At 43.7% G+C, this 16354-nt stretch overlaps 1 protein-coding gene across 2 annotated transcripts in view; it reads right to left on the bottom strand.

Annotated features, from left to right (window-relative positions):
• Window positions 1-16354, bottom strand: part of RBPJ (recombination signal binding protein for immunoglobulin kappa J region) — a 415590-nt gene that overhangs the window by 336591 nt on the left and 62645 nt on the right. The window contains exon 2 of one of the 2 annotated variants that reach the window (XM_030191260.1): window positions 1090-1144. The exons of the other annotated variant lie outside the window; for it this stretch is intronic. Within the exon in view, the coding sequence (XP_030047120.1) occupies window positions 1090-1097 (8 nt within the window). The 5' untranslated portion in view covers window positions 1098-1144. The remainder of the gene's footprint in view (window positions 1-1089; window positions 1145-16354) is intronic. 2 annotated transcript variants of the gene reach the window in all.

The raw sequence follows: 16354 nt of genomic DNA, 5'->3' as shown, positions 1-16354 counted from the left end.
ATTCACATCAGTCTGCACTGTACAAGAAAGAGTACTTTAAATATAGATTTCTAACATATGCTATACTTGATTTAGCAAATATTAAAATTTCAATGAAAGTGTTTTAAGACAGTGTAGTCAATATAAAAATTGGTACGTAAATGGACTAGTAAATTTCAATCTTGCTCTCTCTTCCCAAGATGCACCATATGTAGTAGTGTTGCTGTCTCAGCAAACTAGCAGCAGTCTTTCTATAAAATATTCCTATATCCAACTTCTTCTCAGGACTTTTTTTTCTGAATGCTCCTCCTCTTCACTTTGGTTCTGCAGTAAGTCTTTATTTTTGTGTGGCAGAGGTGACGCCTATCTGAGAGACCAGAGTGATCCCACTGAGTTTGACTGAAAAAGGAAATTATATAGAACTATACCAATTGTGGTCCTGGACTTGCTCACCACTACAGTGGATGTGGTCAACTGCAGTCCTCTAGCCTACACACTGGTTGAGTTTTCAGGAAACCGTTAATGAATGTGCATAAAAGAAATCTGTACACAAATGCAGCAGTACTGATGAAAATCCCTCATGCAAATTCATTAGGATCCTGAATAATAGGCCAACTAATGGCCCTTTGGAGAATGATGCTGGACATCTCCCTTGTACAGACTGACAGATGCAACAGCACTTCTCTCACAAAAAGGCCATTAAAAACATATAACTAAGCTTAGTTAGAGAGTACTTTTACTGTGATCAAAATCTGGCATCTCATTCAAAATAATTACAACTATTATAAAGCTCTAATAAATATCATTTCTTATTATGCGATTTTTACCCTCTAGTTTTTCATTAATCCTTTCAGGGTACAAAAAACCCCCCACATCAGTTCATAGACAACACTCTCTTATTTTTCTTTAGTCTGTGCCTCTGATAAATATGAAGTTTTCTAAAGTGCTTTAAAATCAACTAGAATCCACTACATAAAGAATATATATTAGAGACCATTTTTAATACTGGGTTAACCTAGTGTGTATATTAAGGTACAGTACTTTATTATCTATCTACATACTTCAAGTCAGAATAGAAAATGGCATATTCTCCCCCATTTTAGCCTTTACCTTTCCATCTCAGTGAAACACTCTTCCTCTAAGCGGGACTTGAGCAGGTGGTAATCTACGAAATGAGGAATAAACTGACTTTACTCATTAGTTAGTAACCAAAAGATGAAGCGAACACCAGTATGTACATTTCTGCCCACTCAGCATGCCAACTTGCACTTTCTTTTCTAATCTCCCCATGCAGCGTCATTTGTTTTTTAAATTAATTTGGTGATGTCTAACTTTAACAAGACACATTTTACTAATTTTATTCATCCACAGCATCAACCATATGTAAAGCAAAGAGAGAAGTTAAAATAGAGATATAACAACTCAAAGACAGAATAGGTGGGGATGTTCAACTTTGATGTTAATAGGTTGCTCTTGACAGATCAGTACCTGGCTTTCACATGTGTTTCACATAAGCCAGTTTGTTCATGTGCAGACTGCATATAGTACATAATGCTATGCACAGTCCAATGTTAGAGTAGGCTTGCATCTTGCTGTCACTGCCAGCAGCACAAGAACAACTAGCATTGCTCCCGGCCCTGGAGATAAACAGAAGTACAGGGAAAAATATTGGGGTGCTCTGGCACCCATAGAGTTGGAGCTTATGTATTAAGGAGGGCTATTAGACCTGGAGCTGGGGATAGGTGTGAGTACCCCTTGATATTCTGTAAGCTACAATCAGACCTATCTACCCCACACATCCTCCTTCCCAGAACTATAGAGGGCCTCCAACCTTCTTAACATGCTGAATCATGTACTTAGTGGTGCACAATTTTAAGGAAGAGGGTATCCTTTGAAGTAGTGGAAGAGTTTATTTGGGTGGGACAGATGTCCGGTGGTGTCTGGTGCTTGCTCTGGGATAAAAGCATGGAGGAAGAAGGGCAATAGTCCTATGGACTAGAGGATCAGGCATCCATGAACTGAGTGGGTGATGGGAAAGAAGACAGGAAAGTCAAGGTGACATGGCTGGGCAAGGCAGACAAAGGGAGACAGAAGAAGAAAGATAGTTTTAGAGCGCTCAGTCACACACACAGACACCATATCACTCACACTGGACTTGTTGTCGATATCAAATAGTGAATTCATTATATTGCTGCTGTTTGAAAAATGTTGTTGTATTTTGAAATGTTTACATTCTGAATTGTTTCATTGTACACCGCTTTAACACAATCGTACTGAGCAGTATATCAAATTAATAAATCCAATCTATACCCTCAAGACACCCCCCACAGATACAGCTCTATCCACTCACAAAGTTCACACAACTACATTCACCACAGAACACACCCTTATGAGTATATACACACACATCCTGTACACCACCAGACATCTGTCCCACCCATATAAACTCTTCTGCTACCTCAAAGGATGCTCTCTTCCTTAAAATTGTACACCACTAAGTATAAGATTCAGCATGTTAAGAAGGTTGGAGACCCTCTACAGTTCTGGGAAGGAGGATGTGTGAGGTAGATAGGTCCGACTGTAGCTCACAGGATATCCAGGGATACTCACACCTATCCCCAGCTCCAGGTCTAATAGCCCTCCTTAATACATAAGCTCCAACTCTATGGGTGCCAGAGCACCCCAATATGTTTCCCTGTACATCTGTTTATCTCCATTCTCTGAAATGCTGGAAGAGGCAGAAAGGAGCTGTAAAGAGAAGAGAGGGTGGATGATAGGGGCAAGATAGTGCAGCTCAGGAAGAGAAAGCAGAAACAGGCTGTGAGGGTGAGAGGAACTGAGAGAGAGCATGGGATGTGTGGGAGAAGGTTGTTGGCAGGAGGAGACGATCTAGGAGAGAGGTAAAAAAGGTAGGCATAGAGGACACAAGCTGCAGACAGGAGCTGAAAGAGATGGAGAGCAGCTGTGTGGGATGGGAAAAGAGCGGCTGAGGGAAAGGGAGGTCATGATGGAGAGAACAGACATGAAAGTGAGAAAAGGGTGAGAAGTGGAGGAGGGAGAAAGACTAGAAGAAAGTGAGAAAACCATGCAGAGACAAGTACACCATGGAGGAAAGAGACAAGATAATGACATGGGAGGACGACTAAAAGAGAATACTTAAAAGGAATGTGAAGACGGAGCAAAAACCAAACAAGTAGAGACAGAGGTCTGAAGTTAAGCTATAGCCACAAAGGTTGGGAAATTATTTAAGTTTTTAGTAAAGATTTCTTTACCAGTTGATGGATCAAAGGCAGGCAATAGCTACATTTTGGCCTTCTCCTCCAAGCCTAAAGTCACCAGAATTAATGTTATTTTACTAGAAGGATATGGAGTTGAAGGGAGGGTGGAAGGAAGCAGGAGGCCACTGTGCCAGCATCAGATACCATAGTCAGAAAAACAAATCTTTAAAATTGCTTCTCTTTGGCAACTCTGAAATGCAGAGACCGATGATTAAGTCTCAAATTGAAAGGGGAATAGAGAATAGCACCATCTCCCTTCTTCCACAAAAATAACACACAGCCATTCTCTTGTTACATCTTATGGGAGACAGTGGTGTTGGACTAAGTGGGTTCATTATGCTGTATCGACCCAAAGAAATAGCATGGCAGCTGCAGGAAAAGGTTACAGGACAGATGGGTGGAGTTTGGAAAGGGGTAAGGGGTTCTTGCTCAGTTTTCCTCTTGGCTCAGCTACCAAGCCCTGGCTTTCCATTCTCACTCCCAGCACAGCTCTACTACAGGCTAGCTTTTGGGGTGTGTGACCTATGTGGATGTGCGGGGCACCATGAGTAAGAGGGTACTGCTGTTGTGGTGTGCCACCCCCCTATCCTTCTACATCATGTGAACCAGGGAAAAAGGGGAGTAGGTGGATAACGGTGCTGGGCAGAGAATGGAGGAGAAAGAAGGGGATGTTTGGTAAAACGGACAGAGTAAGAGGGATGTTGTGCTGGAGTCACCACTAATAAAGGAGGAAGCATTGTGCCAAAGCTGTGACCACCAGATGAGGTGCCAATTTCCATTTTTGCAGACAGCACTAGAGTTAATGCTAACTCAACTCCCCAAGCCAACCACTTACTCTGTGACCGCTAGAGCTTTAGCAAGTGGGCTAGCACACAGTGAATTCATATGAATGCATGCCCTTGGGGTCATAAGAACATAAGAATAGCCATACTGGGTCAGACCAATGGTCCATCTAGCTCAGTATCCTGCTTCCAATCCAGGTTACAAGTACCAGGCAGAAACCCAGATAGTAGCAACATTCCATGCTACCAATCCCAGGGCAAGCAGTTGCTTCCCCCATGTCCATATCAATAACAGACTATGGACCTTTCCTCCAGGAAACTGTCCAAACCTTTTTTAAATCCATGTATGCTAACTGCTGTTAACGCATCCTCCGGCGAGTTCCAGAGTTTAACTATTGTTTGAGTGGAAAAATATTTCCTCATATTTGTTTTAAAAGTATTTTTATATAATTTCATTGAGTGTCCCCTGGTCTTTGTATTTTTCTGAAAGAGTGAAAAATCGATTCACTTCTACCCATTCTACACCACTCAGGATTTTGTAGACCTCAATCACATCCCCCCTCAGCCATCTCTTTTCCAAGCAAAAGAGCCATAAGTTCTTTAGCTTATCTTCATATGGCAGGAGTGCCATCCCCTTTATCATTTTGGTCACTCTTCTTTGAACCTTTTCTAATTCCGCTATATCTTTTTTAAAATATAGCAACTAGAATTGAATAAAGAAACTATCAAACACATCACTCCAATATAGTGTCACACTGAGGATTCAGATCTGAAAGATAAAATATTTTAAATTAAAAAAAATAGCCTCAGTGTAACAGGGAGCCTGACTATTATGCTCCACTGTAAATATTACCAACCCAGGCTTCCACCACCTTCCGAGAAAAAAAACAGAGAAAAACTCCCAGAATATTTCAAAAATTGTAAAGAAGTGGGAGAAAAGTCTGTGTTTAAAAAACAGAAGGGAGGGTAACACAATTTAACACAATACAGATCCAAATACCCACAACACTAAATCTCACTATGAATATAAATCACCCAAATAGACACTAATTAGCAATCCCTCACTAGACTAAAATCCTCATTCAAAAAGAGAAGCCTTCCTGCAAGTAAAGAAAACTTTTTTTTTTTTTAGTTTTCTTTACTTGCAGGAAGGCTTCTCTTTTTGAATGAGGATTTTAGTCTAGTGAGGGATTGCTAATTAGCGTCTATTTGGGTGATTTATATTCATAGTGAGATTTAGTGTTGTGGGTATTTGGATCTGTATTGTGTTAAATTGTGTTACCCTCCCTTCTGTTTTTTAAACACAGACTTTTCTCCCACTTCTTTACAATTTTTGAAATATTCTGGGAGTTTTTCTCTGTGTTTCTTTTCTCGGAAGGTGGTGGAAGCCTGTGATGGTAATATTTACAGTGGAGCATAAAAGTCAGGCTCCCTGTTACACTGAGGCTATTTTTTAAAATTTAAAATATTTTATCTTTCAGATCTGAATCCCCAGTGTGACACTATATTGGAGTGATGTGTTTGATAGTTTCTTTGTTATAACTACACACTCGTTGCAGATTGTTTATTTGTGATAACTAGAATTGAATGCAATACTCAAGGTGAGGTCGCACAATGGAGCGATACAGAGGCATTATAATATTCTTGGTCTTATTTTGCATCTCTTTCCTAATAATTCCTAGCATCCTGTTTGCTTTTTCGGCCACTGCTGCACACTGGGCAGAAGATTTCAGCATATTGTCTACAATTACACCTAGATATTTTTCTTGAGTGCCGACCTAAGGTGGACTCTAGCATCAGGTAACTATGATTCGGATTATTCTTCCCAATGTGCATCACTTTGCATTTGTCCACATTAAATTTCATCTGACATTTGGATGCCCAGTCTTCCAGTTTCTTAAGGTCTTCCTGCAATTTTTCACAATCCACATGTGCTGTGACAAATCTAAACAGTTTTGTGTCATCTGCAAATGTAATCATCTTACTCATTGTTCCATTTCCCAGATCATTTATAAATATGTTAAATAGCACTAGTCCCAGTACAGATCCCCGAGGCATGCCACTATTCACCCATCTCCAATGAGGAAAAATTTCCACTTAACCCTACCATCTGATTTCCTGCTCAGCATGCGATCTTTGGGATTTTCAGTCTGAGGGCAGGAAGCATGACATGCAAATGTGGCCCTAGGGGCTATGGAGCAACTGATTACTGAGCTTGTAAGGTTTGTGCAGGCAGGTGGTGGAGCAGCTCATAAGGCCTTTCTGAATGTGGAATTGCTATCGTATTTCAGTCTGTGAGTTCTAGTTATGAATGGTATCTGAGGCTCTGGGAAAGGATTAAAAAAATCTGAAATGTGCAATAAATCTGCATAGGATGTATAATGGAAGGGTGAGCCCAACCTGCAGGGGTGGGGCACTGACCAACGCAGAGTGAGAGGAAACCTAATGGGGGGGAGGAATTAGTATGGGGCAAGTCAGGTCAGGAAGAAATAGAGATCAGAGAAGTATAGAAAGGAGGAATGGAGTATATATGGGAAATTGGGGGGGGGGGGGGGAGGCGGTAATTAAGCATCCTACCCCAAAACAAAAGTCAAACTGCACTGGAAAAAGAAGTGAGGGGAAAAAAGAATAAGATAAGAGGAGGAAGTAGACATTAAGGCGAGGAGGGACAGAGAGAAGTAGGGAAAGTGTATGGTGTGCATAGGTAAGGAAGAGGAATTATTGAAACTGGACTGGAAGGCACAGCATGAGTGTGGTGTAGACGGGCTCGGAGTAGGATGGTAAACTGTGACCATGAGTTGGGGTTGAGGAGGAAGAGAAACTGGTGGGACAGTGCTACCCCTAGCATTTTTTTACCCACAAGCCCTCACTGCGTGTGCACCACCTGCTGTGCTCTTCATTTAAAGACAGCCTGACTAGTTGTGTTCACAACCCACCATACTTCCTTTATATGGACTTGGTAAACTATGCCGAGTTGAGCACCCCCAATCATTTTGAAAAGTTGACAACTATGCCCTGATATGTTGGAAACGAGACTGATACCCAGTATTTTTAAAAAAATATGGTAGTTTATCTTGGCTAATAAATACTAATACAATGCAGGTTCCTAAAATGGTTCAGTTAAAATTCCTATTACCAATGTCCATGTTATCTAGATTAACTAAGCAAAAAAAAAAAAAAAAAACCCCACTCAATTATCCTCTAACAAGATTAGACAGGACACAAATTGGCTTGGCTCACACTTATATGAAAAATAAAACAGTTCTTATCTAAGAACATAAGCGATGCCATACTGGGACAGCCCAAGGTCCATCAAGTCCAGTATCATGTTTCCAGTAATGGCCAATCTAGGTCACAAGAACCTGGCAAGATCCCAGAACAGTGAAACAGATTTTATGCTGCTTATCCTAGAAATAAGCAGTGGACTTTCCCAAGTCCATCTTAATAATGGCTTATGGACTTTTCTTTTAGGAAATTATCCAACTCTTTTTAAAACCCTGCTAGGCTAACTACTTTTATCACATTCTCTGGCAACGAATTACAGAGTTTAATTACATGTTAAGTGAAGAAATATTTTCTCCAGTTTGTTTTAAATTTACTACTTAGTAACTTCATTACATGCCCCTTAGTCCTAGTATTCTGGAAACAGTAAACAAACAATTCACTTCTACCCGTTCCACTCCATTCAGTATTTTGTAGTCCTGTATCATATCTCACCCCCAGCCGTCTCCTCTCCAAGCTGAAGAGCTCTAGACGCTTTAGCCTTTCCTCATAGGGAAGTCGTCCCATCCCCTTTATTATTTTCAGCGCCCTACTCTGTACCTTTTCTAATTCTGCCATATCTTTTTTGAGATGCAATGACCAGAACTGCACACAGTATTCGAAGTGTGGTCTCACCATGGAACGATTCAAAGGCATTATAACATTCTCAATTTTGTTTTCTATTTCTTTCCCAATAATTCCTAACATTCTATTTGCTTTTTCAGATGCCACTGCACACTGAGCAGAAGGTTTCAACATATCAACGATGACACCCAGATCCTTTTCCTGGGTGGTGACTCCTAACGTGGAACCTTGCATGACGTAGCTATAATTCGGGTTCCTCTTTCCCACATGCATCACTTTGCACGTGCTCATATTAAACATCATCTGCCGTTTCGATGCCCAGTTTCCCAGTCTGTAAAGTCCTCTTGCAATTTAACAACTTTGAATAACTTTGTATCATCAGCAAATTTAATTACTTGACTAGTTATTCCCATCTCTAGATCATTTATAAATATGTTAAAAAGCAGTGGTCCCAGCACAGACCCCTGGGGAACCCCACTATCTACCCTTCTCCATTGAGAATACTGAACATTTAACCCTACTCTCTGTTTTCTATCTTTTAACCAGTTTTTAATCCACAATAGGACATTACCTCCTATCCCATGAATTTTTATTTACCTCATGAGTCTTTATAAGAACTTAAGAGTAGCCATACTTGGTCAGACCAATGATCCATCTAGCCTAGTATCCTGTTTTCCAAACAGTGGCCAAGCCAGGTCACAAGTATTTGGAAAACCCCAAATCGTGGCAACACTCCATACTACAAATCCCAGGGCAAGCAGTTGCTTCCAATATCTGTCTCAATAGCAGACTATGGACTTTTCCTCCAGGAATTTGTCCAACCTTTTTTAAACCCAGATACACTAACCACTGCTACCACATCCTCCAGCAAAGAGTTCCAGAGCTTCACTACATGTTGAATGAAAAAATATTTCCTCCTATTTGTTTTAAAGGTATTTCCATGCAACTTCCTCGAGTGTCCCCTAGTCTCTGTACTTTTGGAACAAGTAAAAAATCGATTTACTTCTACTCATTCTACACCACTAAGGATTTTGTAGACCTCAATCATTATCTCCCTTCATCCGTCTCTTTTCCAAGCTGAAGAGCCCTAACCTCTTTAGCCTTTCCTTTATCATTTAGACATCCCCTTTATCATTTTGGTTGCTCTTCTTTGAACCTTAATTCCACTATATCTTTTTTGAGATATGGCGACCAGAACTGAATGCAATACTCAAGGTGTGGATGCATCATGGAGCAATACAAAAGAATTATAGTATTTGTGGTCTTATTCACCATCCCTTTCCTAATAATTCCTAGCATCCTGTTTGCTTTTTTTGGCTGCTGCAACACACTGAGCAGAAGATTTCAGTGAATTATCTACAACGACAACTAGATCTGTTTCTTGAGTGCTGACCCACAAGGTAGAACCTAGCATCAGGTAACTACGATTCAGATTATTCTTTCCAATGTACATCACCTTGATTTGTCTACATTAAATTTCATCTGCCATTTGGATGTCCAGTCTTCCAATTTCCTAAGGTCTTCCTGCAATATTTAACAGCCTGCACGTATTTTAACAATCTTGAATAGTTTTGTATCATCTGCAAATTTAATCAACTCACTCGTTGTTCCGATTGCCATATCATTTATAAATACGTTAAATAGCATCGGTCCCAGCACAAGATCCCTGCGGCACTCCACCCTCCTCCATTGAGAGAAATGGCCATTTAATCTGACCCTCTGGTTTCTGTCCAATAACCAATTCCTAATCCACAACAGAACCTTGCCTCCTATCCCATGACTCTAATTTTCTCAACAGTCTCTCATGAGGAACTTTATCAAAAGCTTTCTGAAAATCTAGATACTTTGTCAAATGCCTTTTGAAAATCCAGATACACATATTGACAGGCTCACCTTTAGCCACATTTATTCACCCCAAGGGTAAATTAGGCCTTACCTGCTAATTTGCTTTCCTTTAGTCCCTCCGGACCGGCCCAGAATGTGACTGATGGGCTGTGTACGCCTTCCAGCAGGTGAAGACTGAGAAAAAAACCGTGACTCTAGGAGCCAATAAGAGCCCTTGCCAGCCAGAGAAAGATCCAGTAATAAAGTACCAAAGCAGAAGTAAAGGCACTGAAGAAATACATAACCTGTGCATCCAAAAACCTGAGAAGCCATTAACACATTGCCAACATAGGGTGAGTACCTCCAAACTTATCATGCTCTTGCATAATAGAACATTTAGTAAACCATTTTTTTAATACAGCAATAAACTAGCAACACAACTCCAAACAAAGAAATCTCTTATAAGTTCTGAAAAAAGACAGATATCTGAAGGGAGGGATCTGGGCCGGTCTTGAGGGACTAAAGGAAAGCAAATTAGCAGGTAAGGCCTAATTTACCCTTCCATAGCGTCCCTCCGGACCGGCCCAGAATGTGATTGATGGGAAGTAACAAAGCAGTGAAATTATGGGAGGGACCCTAGTAGCTCCACCGTCAAGACGTGCGCTCCGAAAGCAATCTGCTGACAACCGAGGACGTCAAGACGATAGTGCTTAGAAAAAGAATGCAAAGACGACCAGGTCGCTGCCCTACATATGTCTTCTGGAGGCACCAGGCAACGCTCTGCCCAAGAGGCTGCCTGAACTCTTGTGGAATGAGTCTTAACATGCTCTGGAACAGGTTTCCCGGTCAGAAGGTAAGCTGAGGCAATCATTTCTTTAAGCCACCTAGAAATAGTTGGCTTAGAGGCCATGAATCCTTTGTGCGAGCCTCCGATCAGAACAAACGATCCAAGCGCTGAAAGTCATTCGTAGACTTGATATAGTGCTTCAAGACCCATTTGACATCCAAACACTTCAAATGCCGCTGCTCCTCAGAACCGGAGAAAGAACCTAACACAGCCAATACCACCAGCTGAGACACATGAAAATGAGTCACAACCTTGGGAAGAAAGGAAGGGACTGGCCGCAAGACTACTCGATCGGAACAGAACTCCAAAAACGGTGATCTACACAACAGCACCTGCAACTCCGAAACTTGCCTAGCCAAAGTAATGGCCACCAAAAAGACCGCCTTCAGAGTACAAGAGGACAAAGGCTCAAAGGGAGACTTAGTAAGAACCGACAGCACCAAATTCAGATCCCAATGAGGAAAAGAACATTGAGACGGGGGACGAAGATTAACTCCCCTCAAAAAAAAACGCACCACATCCGGATGACTAGCCAGAGATCTCCCTTGGATATGACCACAAAAACTCGTCAAACTCGCAATCTGCACTTTAAGAGAAGCTAAAGCAAGACCTTTGTCAAAACCCCGCTGCAAAAAATCCAAAATTTGTGGAACGGAGGTACGAAAAGGAGAAAGACTAGACTCCTTAGACCAAGCCTCAAAAATTCTCCAGGTACGCACATAATTCAACATAGTAGATGACGGCAGAAAAAGACCTGAACGGTCCATCCAGTCTGCCCAACAAGATAACTCATATGTGCTACTTTTTGTGTATACCCTACTTTGATTTGTACCTGTGCTCTTCAGGGAACAGACCGTATAAGTCTGCCCAGCACTATCCCCACCTCCCAACCACCAGCCTCGCCTCCCAACCACCGGCTCTGGCACAGACCGTATAAGTCTGCCCAGCATTATCCCCGCCTCCCAACCACCAGCCCCGCCTCCCACCACCAACTCTGGCACAGACCGTATAAGCCTGCCCAGCACTATCCCTGCCTCCCACCACCGGCTCTGGCACAGACCGTATAAGTCTGCCCAGCACTACCCCCGCCTCCCAACCACCAGTCCTGCCTCCCGATCTCGACTAAGCTCCTGAGGATCCATTCCTTCTGCACAGGATTCCTTTATGCTTATCCCACGCATGTTTGAATTCCGTTACCGTTTAGATGAGGAAAAAGGAAGTGAGGAGAGAAGCTGCACATGGATGGAGAAAATAGGCAGAAGCTGAATCCACTGTACAGTCAAGTCTGCGGAGGACCAGAAACGAAGAAGAAAGGAGGAAAGAAAAGAAATAAATGGAAAGGAAGCCCTGGAAACAGAGTCAAGGGAACAGACAGAGAGCAGCAGAATCAGATACTGGGCCAGCATGATCAGAGAAACAAAGTCACCAGACTTTGAGAATCAGGTGCTGAACGTTAAAAGTTTATATTTATTTACTTATTTATGGCATTTTATCCCATATTAAACATGAATTAGATTGGAACCTGGGATCATTTAATTTTTTTCCTGGAGAGAGTAATGCATTGCCCCCCCCCCCCCCCCCCCACTATAGTCAGCTCTGCAATTTGGGGGGGCGCAGAGGTGGATGGGGGGCAGTGCAGAGGTGGATGTGGGGGGGGGGGCGCAGAGGTGGACGGGGGGGGGACGAGGTGGACCGGGGAGAGCGCCTGTTAAAAATTTACCAGCGTACCACTGACTTTACAAAACCAGAACACTGTACCAGTGATTTCATAGTAAGAATCCTGAAAGGTAACTTTAAAATAATTCAGGAACGTAAGACCTTTGAAGTCAGAATGATTAAATATTTTGACACCCACCAGACAGGACTTAACAAAGATCTGGGTTTTCTAGGCCATTATAAACCACAAAGTTGTATTGCTCTGTTTGTCACCCCCCTCTCACCTATCCACCCCCATCCTGTTAGACTGTCACTGAAATGCTTTGATGTTTCACTTATATATACTGTCATCTACCAACACTTGCTTATTTCCGATCTGACGAAGAAGGGCAACCTTCGAAAGCTAATCAAGAAATGTATTATGTCCAATAAAAAAGGTATCATCTTATTTTCTTTTCCATGTTTTATTTTGTTTTATTTCTATTGACTATGTTTATTTGAAAAGAACTGCATCAACAATAGATATATGGCAATGAGTATGCATGAGATGTATTTGCATGCAACATGCAAGAGTTATTTAGCATATAGATAACAGAAAAAAGTTCACCTTTAATTTCTGTAGATTCTCCTTCTCTGCTGCCACTTTCTTGAGGTCAGTTATTGCTTTATTCCTTTCCTCTTCTATATGATGCAGTGCAGTTTGGTTTTCCAGAACACTAGATATCTTAGACTGTCTCTCCTGTCTCAGCATAGCTAATTCATCTTGGGCCTGGTCATAAAGGACGAAGTAGAATGGCGACGAGAGTGAAGCATCGTAGCAATGACCTTAGCGGAATAACCTTTCTTAGTCAGTTTAGCCCTCTCAAGAGCCAGGCTGTAAGACAGAATCGACCCGGATCCGGAAGAACGACCGGACCCTGAGTCAACAGATCTCGAGAGAGAGAGAGGAATTTTGAAGGGAATCTCTACAAGAAGACGCCGAAGGTCTGTGTACCACGGCCTGCGAGGCCAATCCAGTGCCACTAAAATCAGACGCCCCCTGTGAGTATCGACCTTCTGAAGAAGACGCCCTATCAGAGGCCAAGGAGGAAAAGCATACATTAGACCGGTTGGCCAGGATTGAAGAAGAGCATCCACGTCCTGCGCTTTGGGATCTTTGCGATGACTGAAGAACAGAGGAAGCTTTGCATTGGAGGCAGAGGCAAACAGATCCATCCTGGGAGACCCCCAACAATTGACCAGTAGCCGAAACGCCGCTTCGCTTAGTGACTACTCTATGGGATCAAGCCAGTGACAACTGAGAAAATCTGCCTGAACATTTATCACCCTTGCTACGTGAGCCGCTGACAGAGCTACCAGATGGACCTCCGCCCACTGAAGCAGAAGTGACGCCTCTCGCTCCAGTGGCAGGCTCCTCGTCCCTCCTTGCCAATTTATATATGCTACCGCGGTGGCACTGTCCGACATCACTCAGACTGCCTGGCCCTCCAGAAGATGAAGGAACCTCTGGAGTGCCAGACGAATCGCTCTGGTTTCCAACAGGTTGATTGAAAAACATGTCTCCTGATGAGACCAGAGGCCCTGAGCAAACTGACCCTGACAGTGAGCTGCCCAGCCATGGAGACTGCCATCTGTCATCACCACAGTCCAGCTGAGCTGATCCAGAGGCATACCTTTGGACACATTGGCCTCTCAGAGCCACCATCGAAGACTGGTCCGCACCTGGAGCGAGAGTGGCAATCTTTGATGAAGAGAATCCAACTGGGACGACCACCTCGACAGAAGTGATCTCTGAAGAGGCCTCATGTGAGCCCTGGCCCAGGGCACCGCCTCGATTGTTGCCGCCATAGACCCCAGAACCTGAAGATAGTCCCTTGCTGACAGACTCGAACACTGCAAGAACAGACGAATCTGAGTCTGTAACTTGATGACACGGGCCAGCGGAAGAAACACGCGACCCTGCTTTGTGTCAAACAGGACCCCCAAATACTCCAATAACTGAGAAGGCTGAAGATGGCTCTTCTGTATATTGACTACCCAACCTAGGGATTGTAAAAATTCCACCACTCGAGCCGTCAACTGAACACTCTCGAGGTAAGACTTTGCCCGGATCAACCAATCGTCTAAATAAGGATAGACTAAAATGCCTTCCGTTCTGAGAGCCACCGCCACTACTACCATGACCTTGGTGAATGTACGAGGAGCAGTCGCAAGACCAAAGGGAAGAGCCCAAAACTGAAAATGGTGACCTAGAACCGCAAAACGAAGGAAACGTTGATGTGCAGGACGAATAGGAATGTGGAAATAGGCTTCTGTAAGATCGAGAGACATCAGAAACTCCCCGGACCGGACCGCGACAATGATGGACCATAAGGTCTCCATACGAAACGAGGGCACCTTGAGATCTAAACTCGGTCGGAAGGGGCCCTCTTTCTTGGGTACCAGAAAGTAAATGGAGTAACGGCATTGACGCTGCTCCGCCAAAGGAACTGGACAAATGGCTCGAAAATCCAGAAGTCTGTTGAAAGTATCTCGGACGGCCCCGGCCTTGACGCAAGAATGGCAAGGAGCCTGTAGGAAAGCATCTGACAAAGGATGAGCAAACTCTAATGTGCACCCGTTTCAAATAACCTCTAAAACCCACTGGTCTGAAGTAATCTGGGCCCACCTCTCTTGAAACTGTGCCAACCGAGCACCCACTTGGACTAGAGGCTGGGCCCGCAAACCTTCATTGTTGAGAGTGGGAGGAGGAGGAAAGGGAACTGCCCAGCTCTCGCCCTCCTCGAAAGGACTGAGTCCTCTGGAAAAATCTGGAGCGTTGATCCTGAAAAACTCTGCCTGGCCAAAAACAATGAAAATCACGGCCTCTAGCACGACCTGAGAAATTGCTATGACCGGAGCCTCTTGGATGATCCTCTGGCAATCTCAGAACCTTAGCCTCACCCAGGCTATGTATCAGCTTGTCTAATTCTTCGCCAAAAAGAAAAGAACCCCTAAAGGGAAATTTACTAAGCTTGGACTTAGAAGCCGAATCCGCCGACCAACCACGCAGCCAAAACGTACGACGGGCCGCTACAGAGAAAGCCATAGACTTAGAAGAAGCCTGAAGCAAATCATAAAGAGCATCTGCCAAAAAAGCTGAACCCATTTCTAGCTTGGCAACTTCAGTATCAATAGCTGAAAAATCATCTGAAGAACGGTCCAACACTCTCTTAGACCAGCGGAAACAAGCTCTCGCTACCACAGACCCACAAATAGCAGCCTGCACAGACAGAGCAGAAACATCAAACGAATTCTTCAGCAAGGATTCAATACGGCGATCCTGGGGATCTCGCAGAGCCGTACCACCACCTTCCGGGACAGTGTTTTGGCTTGGTAACCGCAGAAACTAGGGCATCCACTACTAACTCATTTTCTAGCCACAGAGGCACCCTCCAGAGATCTTTTCTCTGGAAAATCCACAGGAGCGGCAGAAAAGCTTGGTACATCTGTACCACAAACTCCGGAGGAAAACCTCCTTCAGCTGATACCAAAACGGGCGTTTGAATAGCCAACATAGGCCCAGCAATGAGAGGAGCTTCAGGTGCAGCCGAAAATTACACCGGGATCGAAGGAGACGCGACCGCCGGAAGAACGCCCAAACCTGACCCCCCCCACCGACGGCGCCGATGATTTCACAGCTCCTGCACCCTGCTCCTCCGCAGCGGTGCAGTATTTACACACCCTACTCGCGTCCAGACCCCGCCACTGACAGACGGAGCAGCGGCGGAGTTTCTCCGACATCGCTAACAGCTGATCTCAAACCGAAAACAAAAGGCGCGACTGAGAAAGGAGCTGCACTGCTCGTTTTAAAGGAACCGACTACAGCACAGCACTGAACATAAAACGCAGACCGGCTGGTTCTCTAGACTTTTTCCCTTAATGGCTACCTCTCCCCACCTCAAAAGTTCTTCCCCTGAAAAGCTTGAGGAATCGATCCTTTTTTTTGTTTGTTTAAATAAGAATTCTAGCAAGTAATGCAGACAGCAGCACCAAGGATCAGGGAGGGAAAGGGGGGAGGGACTCGGCCTCCCGAGTGTAACACCCCCGAGGCACCAAGAAACCCCCACGGACCTCTGCCTCAGAAAACCAGGGGGGGTGTT

The sequence above is a fragment of the Microcaecilia unicolor genome, chromosome 2 (assembly GCF_901765095.1).
Source record: "Microcaecilia unicolor chromosome 2, aMicUni1.1, whole genome shotgun sequence".
NCBI classification, from domain to species: domain Eukaryota; kingdom Metazoa; phylum Chordata; class Amphibia; order Gymnophiona; family Siphonopidae; genus Microcaecilia; species Microcaecilia unicolor.
This window is presented reverse-complemented; position numbering and strand designations above follow the sequence as displayed.